Raw genomic sequence first — 9883 nt, forward strand, 5'->3', positions numbered from 1 at the left:
CAGACCAAGAAGGAAACATATGTAAGATGGGGAAAGCAGTGCTATAACCGCAGGAAGCTGAATCACTTTGCAGCAAAGTGTTTTGCTGGAAACAAGCAAAGTAAGGTTATAAAGATGGCATCTGGAGAAATATCAGCCAGTTTGCACCATACAACAGATGCTATCGAAGCTAATGGTATATATTTGTTAGAATGATGACTACAGAAGGAGAACATTTAGGGAATGTGAAGCATCAGGATAGACGCTGGTGTTTGATGCAACATCACAAACTTCAACATCACTAACTTCATTAACCCATATAAAGTGGCTCAAGTTGGTGACCCAAAATTGAAGTCCTTGAAGGTTACATGGAGTCTATATGATGGAACAATCACTATGCCAAGAGAACAAGCAAAGCTAAGACTCTGGAGTTCCAGCTAATAGACATTTAGTTAAAAATGGGCAAAAGTGAGGACTGCAGATGCTGAAGATTAGAGTTAAGAGTGTGGTGCTGGAAAAGCATAACAAGTCAGGCAGCATCTGAGGAGCAGGAGAATCAATGTTTTGGGCAAAAACCCTTCATCAGAAAGTTAAAAATGTCTGTTTATCTCAATTGCAAGAAATCTGAAGATTGAAGTAGTTATTCTGATAATGATCTGTGATAGCTCCTTTCAGGTGTCCCTGCATCCTGAACCAGGGTCACATTTTAAGGAACTGAAAATGTGTTGCTGGAAAAGCGCAGCAGGTCAGGCAGCATCCAAGGAGCAGGAGATTTGGCGTTTCGGGTATTAGCCCTTCTTCAGGAATGAAGAAGGGCTCATGCCCTAAAGGTCGACCCTCCTGCTCCTTGGATGCTGCCTGACCTGCTGCGCTTTTCCTGCAACACATTTTCAGCTCTGATCTCCAGCATCTGCAGTCCTCACTTTCTCCTCACATTTTAAGGATACAGGGTGGGACTGAGATGAGAAGAAATTTCTTCACCCAGAGAATGGTGAGGAATTCTTTGTCACAGAAAGCATTTGAGGCAAAAACATTGAATGTTTTCAAGAAGGAGTTAGGTGCAGTTCTGAGGGTTAAGGGGATCACAGAGTATGTGGAGAAAGTTGGGGTAGGGTACTGAGTTGGATGATCAGCCATGATTGTATTGAAAGACAGAGCAGGCTTGAAGGGCTGAATGGTCTACTTCAACTTCTATTTTCTATATCTGTATATTATACAGAAATAAAATAGCAGTCCAAGATGACAGCACTTGCCAAGGGTAAATCAATCCCAAAAGAATGAACACTACCTGGAAGTGAGCAGATACCAGAGGAACAGCCTAAAGCTCACGCGTGCCATTGAGAGACCTATATGATTTAAAAACTGCCATCAATACATCTGCAGACATGGCAGAGGTGGAACTGACTTGGGTTAACACTATTTTGTTAATGAATCATAACTTACTTTATAACATTGGGTAAGTTATACAACTTGTATCTGAAAATGATAGTATGTGCATTTTTTTTAATGCAAAGAAACATTCACACTTGTAAACTTCTACCTCTGTTGAAAGTGCCTTTGTTTGCAGCCAGTGGCAACCTTTAAACATACAACACTTGGAGCAAACCCCAACTTGCTTTGATCAGCCTTCACAGAAAAAGACTTTCCTCCAATCTGTCCAATAGACATCAATCAGTTGTCTGTTTTAATCCATGTACACAGTATAGATCATTGTAGTGATTGAGATGTTTCTGCCCATGATGGTGAGATTGTTTAACTATGCCATCCCTCAACCAAAAATGTTTTGAGGCAAAAGCATCCCAGTTTTGTTTTTCTTTTGCTGGTTATAATTAAGGAATAGATGTCTGATGGCAACTGATTCTTGCAGGAGCAGATATTTCAAATGTTCTCAAATATCAGTGTGTGCGGGAAGATTCTCCCAGATGGAGTAATTGCTTCATTATAAGCAGGTTTTTCTCAAATAATACTCCTCAAGGTTTCAAACCTGTTTGCCAGCTTTACTAGAAAGTTCCGCTAAGTTTCTGCAGCCTGAATTTTGCAGTTAGTGATTAAGGATTGGTTTCTCAGAATTGTACCTAAGTTATCGGCATCTATGTACCTTTATTTTAATTTTTTCCCAGAATGTGGGCATCACTGGCTCGGCCAACATTTATTGTCCATCCCTAATTACCCAGAAGGCAGTTAAGATCAATCATATTGCTGTGGATCTGGAGTCACAAGTAGGCCAGTTAAGGATAGTAGTTTCTTTCCCCAAAGGACATTAGTGAACCAGATGGGTTTTTTCAGCAATGGTTTTATAGTCATCATTAGATTCTTAATTTCACACTGGATTCAAACTGAACCATGTACAAGAGTAGGGTGAGGGCTAGTGTGAGCCAAACTCAGTGGTAATTTTAGGTGAGAATAAAGGGTGAAAAATTGGATTCCTGACTTAAACCCACCTCCAACTCCCCAATTTCCAGCCTAACAGAGGTGGGCAAGTAGTCACTTAGTCAACCAGCTCCAAGTAAATGACATTTCAATAGAATAAAGAGACCGTGAACCTCATTGGTAAGCTCAGGCTAGAATAACACAAGCAGATGGGGTTAAATTACCTCAGCAGGCAAGGGAGACCCAATATCCAGGTTTCAATGTCTTTCTGACCGCTCGCAAGGAGTCCACAAAACTATGGACCAAGTGTTTGAAAATAGGATTAGAATAGCTAGGTGCTTACTTTTGACTGGGACAAACTCAGTGGGCTGAAGGGCCTTTTTCTGTGCTGTTAGTTTTCAAAGATTAAAGGTTATTTGTGACGTTATTACTGAAGCTTTCTTAGGAATAAAGGGACAAAATTATTAAGAAAAGCACATCACAGATACTAATATTGAACCAAGTTTCAGAGTAAAGAACACCTGAAAGCTCCAATAAGTAGCATGGTATGTCATTAAGGCTAGTGGTTTGATTTCTTGTTTTTGTTTATTCATTTGTAGGAAGGCCAACATTTATTGACCATCTCTAATTGCCCCGGAGTAGGCGATGGGGAGCTACCTTCATGAACCACTGCAGTTTATGGGATGTAGGGACACCCACATTGCTGTTTGGGAAAGAGTTTCAGGATTTTGATTCCACTGCAGTGAAATAACATTCATATATTTCCAAGTCAGGGTGGTGAATGACTTGGGATCTTGCAAGTGTTTCAGTGTATCTTGTGCCTCATCCTTTGAGATGGTAGAGGTTGTAGGTTTGGATGATCTTGCCTCAGGAGTCTTGCTGAATTGCAACCGTGAATCTTCTAAATGCATCACACTGTTGCTGCTATGTGTTTGTGGTGAAGACCATAAATATGTGGATGGTAGTAGATAATGTGCCAAGCAAGTGGGCTGCTTTGTCCTTGCTACCCTCTTGCTTTTTATTTGTGTACAAAAAGCCTTGGGATTCTGCTTAATCTGGTTTGCTAACAACTTTTGATGACCACTTTTCACCCTGATAATTATTTGTTTAATTCATGGTCGCCATTGGGCAAGAGGCTGTAATTATGAATTATGTTGAAATTAATTTACTCTTAAATGCTGAATTCTCTTTTCTTTTGTACTTTTTTGCTAAGTAACTAGTTAGTTAAGTAACTTCTTGCCCTTAAATTGATTTCCATTCTGAGGCTATTGGTTAGGTTGTTTTTATAGTACAGTCTGTAGAGAAGCAGGTTAACCTAGAACACAGATTGACACATTTGACTGCACGTTTGCAGGTTGCTGTCTGATTAACTCCACTGTACAGCTTGCTGTTTTTTGGGGGTAAATGTATACAACCATCCAGCTTCCACTAAATGTAGGGAATCTTGTCATGTCAATGAGACGCTGAAGTAAATTGATCACCGTAGGGTTGACAGTCCGACCAAAGAAAGGCACAGTACACAAGTTTAATTCACAGAGGAATGTCCAGTGACGTTGTCAACAACCCCAAATTATAAGAATTGCCTTAATGTCTCCCCTTTTTCTGGGTTTAAGGAATTTTACCCAAATATGTTTCTTGTGGATCAATCCTTAATATCAAAATGTCTTCCTTGCTTCTGTTGTCCTTCTCCCCAAGCTGAGATCATGGCATCCTAGGAAGTATTTGAACCTAAGGTTCTGGCAATAAGGGGACCAAGAGTGGGGGCAGATGAGAGAGTGGGGGATTGATAATAGGATGAGTTGCAGCATGGTCAGAGGAGGTGGAGAGGTAGTGAGAGGGGTTGTAGGAGGAAAAGGGAAAATACCTCCTTGGAAGGTTCTGACTGCATTACTTTGTAACATGCTAACATTCATCAGGATATGAATGGTGGCGCATACAGACTAGCACCCCTGCATTGTTGTATTCGTCAAATAGCAATCTAACACCCTCCTAAACTTGATAGTGTTGTCGGACTCAATGCTCTTCTTGGAATAGCCCTTTCCATATACTATATGGAATCACACTCTTAAATGTATTTATTTGTCCTCCCATTTCTGAAGTTCTAACTCATTTAGCAAGGAAGCTTTTTTGTTTTTCTGCAATGCAACCTACCAATAGCTGATTCATATCTTGACACTGGCATACCAAATTAGGTCTGAGCATTAGCCTTTTCCACCTTGAATACTCACCTTGAACCCAAGCTCTGACCATCTCACTCTTTAAGTTTTAATTTCCATCACAAGTGAATTTGCAGATTTAAAAATCATACAACACTAGGTTATAGTCCAATGGGTTTAATTGGAAACACACTAGCCGAAAGCTAGTGTGCTTCCAGTTAAACCTGTTGGAGTATAACCTGGTGTTGTGTGATTTTTAACTTTGTACACCCCAGTCCAACACCGGTATCTCCAAATCACGAGTTTGCAGATGATACTAAAATAGGCGGTATCGTAGACAGTGGGGAAGGTTATCAGAAATTGCAGCAGGACCTTGATCAGCTGGAAAGTGGATGGAGAAGTGGCAAATGGAGTTTAATATAGGTCAGTGTGAGGTCTTGCATTTTGGAAAGTGAAATCAAGGTAGGTGTTTCATGGTGAATGATAGTGCCTTAAGGAGTGTGGGTTAGAGTGCTGCTGGAAAAGCACAGCAGGTCAGGCAGCATCCGAGGAGCAGGAAAATCGATGTTTCGGGCAAAAGCCCTTCATGAATCCCTTCCTGATAAAGGGCTTTTGCCCGAAATGTCGATTTTCTTGCTCCTTGGATGCTGCCTGACCTGCTGCACTTTTCCAGCACCGCTCTAATCTTGACTCTGATCTTCAGCACCTGCACTCCTTTCACCTTAAGGAGTGTAATTGAACAGAGGGACCTTGGAGTTCAGGTGCATGGTTTTCTGAAAGTGGAGTCACAGGTAGGCAGGGCAGTGAAGAAGGCTTTTGGAACAGCGGCCTTCATCAGTCAGTGCATTGAGTATAGAAGTTGGGAAGTTATGTTGCAGTTGTACAGGACATTGCTGAGGCTGCACTTGGAGTATTGTGTTCAGTTTTGGTCACCTTGTCATAGGAAGGATGTTATTAAACATAATAGAATGCAGAAGTAATTTACAAGCATATTGTCAGGACTCAAGGGTCTGAGTTATAGGGAGAGATTGGACAAGCTGGACCTTATTCTTTAGAGCGTAGGAGACTGGGGTGGGGACCTTATAGAAGTGTATAAAGTCATAAAAGGCATGGATGGGGTGAATGTACTCAGTCTTTTACCTAGGGTTGGGAAATCGAGGACTACAGGACATCAGTTTAAGATTAGAGAGGAAAGAATAAAAGGGAACCTGAGAGGCAATGCTTTTACACAGAGGGTGGTACGCATATGGAATGAGCTGCTAGTGGACATGGTTGAGGAGGGTACATTAACAACATTTAAAAGGCATTTGGACAAATATATGAATTGAAAAGATTTAAAAGTATATGGGCCAAGTGTAGGAAATGGGGTTAGCATGGATGGTCATTGTGGTCAGCATAGACCAGTTTGGGCTGAAGGGCCTGTTTCCGTGGTATACGACTCTATGATTCTATCACTCTTAATTTCAAGATATTTTCCCTCCTCTTCCCTTCTTGCATTTTCCTTTATGGACAGAGAGAATGTGTGCTTCCACATTAGAATATCTGTCCTATCTAATAGCAAATGGTGTTTAGGCTCAGCAACTCAATCTGTTCTGTTTCTCTGCACAGCCTGATTTTTATTTATCATTTCATGTAAAGATATGAACATCTCTGTCTCTCTCTCTATCTCAAACACACACACACACACACACACACACACACACACACACACACACACACACACACACACACACACACACACACACACATCTTCCAATAAGCAACATCTGCATGAATTTGGTCAAGTCTCCTTTCTGTCATAAAATAGGCATCAGTCCAACCTTGAATACTTTTACAAACTAAATGAAATTTTATTAAGCTGCATATAAAGCTGTGAACTGTGGTCTCATTCATTTTTTGTTAAAACTCTTTCTTGTCTTTTCTCTTCCTGTCTTTGCCTCTCAATCACAGGGACGTCCGAAGACTTGGAATAACGTTGATGGGACATCAAAAGAAAATCCTTACCAGCATTCAGATCATGAGGGAACAGCTAATATGCTCAAATGGCCCAGGTATCCATGTATAGCCAGTCAGAATTTACAGTAGATCGTACAATAGCTCATGGCTAGTGTGCAATAAGGACACTATGGAAATCAAATTGGCTGAACATCAGTCTTTTATAATTTGCCTTTAATATAAACAAGAAAAGATTTACAAATGCAAGAGATGGGTGCTGCTTCTCTCCTGACAAAACTCCTTGGACAATCTTATGATCATTGGTCACCATTTTATAATGGGCAATCTTCAGGGAGACATCTTTCTCTGGAAGAATGAACTGCAATCAATGTGCTAGTAACCATGTTTGACCTTCATGCCCTCTGAACTGACAGTGACCTCACTGCAAGCACCAAGAGGCAGGAATGAGGATCTCGTCAAAGTGGTATAAGTACCTCATTCCACCAGGGTGCACTGACTCCAGTAAAGGATCTAGAAAACATGGTCCTCTGTAAGAAAGATGCTTCAGAAGAACAGGGAAGTGGAGGAGTTAATATGACCAGGAGCTTCAGGACCAGTCCTATGCAGCTGCAAAACCCAATCATTGTCGTAACGTCTTGAGAGCAGTCTTCAACTTTAATATACATGTTTACCAGGAAGGATTTAAATCAGAATTTTTATGACATTGAGAGTTCTGTGGACATGTCAAAATGTACAAAATTTTTGAAAGAAATTATTTAACCATTTATTCTTAGTTGAATTGAAATTTGGAGAGCGCAGACACTTTACAGATTGCTCTTTTGTCTGAAGTTGAGATTTTAGAGATTGCACTTCTGACATGGGAATTATTTGACAGATTCAGTATACTGAAACCAGGACTGATAGGAAATATATCACATTGTGCATTTATCAGTAAATCAGATTCAATTTTAACTACCTATAAAATGTACCCCCGAACCCATTTACCATTTTGATTGCACAAATAATGAGATCTTCCAATTTCTGACGTTGGAAGCTATGAAGATGGTACCAGTCAGCCAATTTTAAGTGGAGTTAATGGCACAACCAGATCAGCAATGATCTCATTGAATGAATGGAACAGGCTCAAGGGGACGAATGGCCAACTCCTGCTCCTACTTCTTATGATTTCAATGATGAAGGTGGTCATTCACTGGACAAGTTTTGGAATTCCAACACCTGCAAATGTCCCAGCAATTGTTCCACATAGTCTCTGGGACTTGCTGTGAACTACGTCTGACACCTATGGGGTTAGTTTAGCTCAGGCGGGTAAAAACACTGAGGGTTCAATTCCAGCACCAGCTGAGGTTATCATGAAAGATTCTCCTTCTCAGCCTGTCCCCTTGCCTGAGGCATGGTGTCCTTCAGGTTACATCGCCATCATTCATATCTTTCTCTGATGAGAGGGCAACTTATGATCCAGTAAAACTTTGATGATTTACTTCACCTTTACAACAAAGTACTATTCAGTAACTATCAAATGCTGGTGCAACAGCTTAACTGAGCTATACAGAGGCCAGCAGTGCTTGTGAGTTCTGAGTCTGCCACACTGATAGGGCAATTACTGTCATGATAACAAGATTAACTCCAGCCACATGTGCAAGGCAACAACTTAAGATCAACGTACGCAATAAGACTAATGACCACTGTAGTGTTGATGTCACATCAACAAATGTCCCATGCATGTTCAGCAACCATATGTCCAACACAAATCTGAGCCAATTATCATTCCCTTCAGTCTGACTCCTTGTTTCCAATATTGATACAGTACTGAACATTGGAGTTGCGAGTCTATAGGAACATTATAGCTTTAGGATCCTCAGCCAAACCCATCGTATGCAGTATCTGAGTCCTAAAAAGGACAGTTATTTAGAACGATGACTCCATGTTTGAATCAGATGTGCATTATCTAGAAATTATTCTTGCAGATTAATTTAGTTAGTTTAGGCTCCAAGGTGGTAAACAGTAAGGATTATATTTATGAGTAATGTGTTCCTTCTTCCTAAAATGGAAACTGGAGTTTGAAAGGAGGTCATGAGCCTTTAAATCAATTGCATGATTTATCTCACATGGAGTCAGTTGTGGAGTGTGAGCCTCTCCGAGGTTCTGGACCTGTGTTTTCAGACTGTTCGTGGTATGGATTGCAGCACTTGTGTCAAACTCTTTATAAGTACCATCTTAGAACAGTTTGAATGAATATTTTAGTATTTATTATTATATGGTAGCGTTAGTAAAGTGTAAAAACAATAGATACTTGTTTATACTCCAGACAGGGAGAGAGGGGCATTGTCACATTTCTTGTCCTGCATCTCTCCAGACTGTATAACTGATAAGGTTGTTATGTTAGAATTCTGCAGTATTTACCAGTTGATCTTCTACAATGCATCAGGTAAAGTTGTGAAGGCAATACATTTGTAATGTAGGGATATGAAGTACATTGCTAGAAACTAACACATACATTGTATAAACAGGAAGCAGCTTGGTAGTAATATTCAGTTAAAAGAATGGATTAACATCTTGACCTAATACAAAATGGCGACATTCAGGGTGTCATCAGACCAGAAAATAACCCATGGTTTATGTTTGCATGTCTCACTGTTCTTTTTCATTGACTTCATCATCATTTTATCTCATGCCAAGTGAGTAAATTGAAAATGAATTAACAAACATGTAGACATCACCTTTCTAAGTATAGTATTTTCATACATGACCTTATAAAATATGTGACTGACTTTAGCCAAGAGCAATGATTGCCCAGACTTCTTTGTGACCATTTCCTAATATTATCATTGTGTCACAAACTCTGTGGTATATTGCTAGAGTTCCTCTGTGTCTCTGTGACAGTTTCTGGCTGTGTGTGTCTGGGTGGCATTCCAACTCGGTGGTGGAGCCTTAGACCCACGTGCCTGTGGTACAGCTGCAGGCTCTGTGCGTCAGTGCTGGTGTCCTCAAGTCTGTGGGCCAGTGGTGAAGTTCTCTGTTCTATAGTTCAGTAGGAGAGTTGTGGGGTCTCTAGTGGATCTCCAGGGTCTGTAGTGGAGTTTCTGAGTCTGTGGGTCTGTGGCGGAGCTATGGACTGTGTGGGTCTGTGTGGAACTCTGGTCTCTGTTGGTCTATGGTGGAGCTCTGGGCTCTGTTGGTCTATGGTGGAGCTCTGGGGTCTGTGGGACTGTGGTGAAGCTCTGAGCTCCTTAGGTCTGTAGTGGAGTTCTGGGCACTATGGGACTGTCGCAGAATTCCCAGCTCTTGGGTCTGTGGTAGAGCTGCAGTCTCCGTGGGTCTGTGGTGGAGCTCCATGCTCTGTGGGACACTGGTGGAACTCCGGTATCTGGGGGACTGTGGTGGTTCTGCTTGCTCTGTGGGTCTGTGGTAGAGCTCTGAGATCT

The 9883-nt window shown here is 41.1% G+C and overlaps 1 protein-coding gene across 1 annotated transcript in view; it reads left to right on the plus strand.

The window, feature by feature from the left end:
* The window catches only part of epha8 (eph receptor A8), a 548357-nt gene extending 541787 nt beyond the window's left edge, over window positions 1-6570 (plus strand). Inside the window, exon 17 of the mRNA XM_060852189.1 lies at window positions 6456-6570. Coding sequence (XP_060708172.1) covers window positions 6456-6570 — 115 coding nt within the window. The remainder of the gene's footprint in view (window positions 1-6455) is intronic.
* Window positions 6571-9883: the final 3313 nt, after the last annotated feature.

The sequence above is a fragment of the Hemiscyllium ocellatum genome, chromosome 37 (genome assembly GCF_020745735.1).
Source record: "Hemiscyllium ocellatum isolate sHemOce1 chromosome 37, sHemOce1.pat.X.cur, whole genome shotgun sequence".
Lineage (NCBI taxonomy): Eukaryota > Metazoa > Chordata > Chondrichthyes > Orectolobiformes > Hemiscylliidae > Hemiscyllium > Hemiscyllium ocellatum.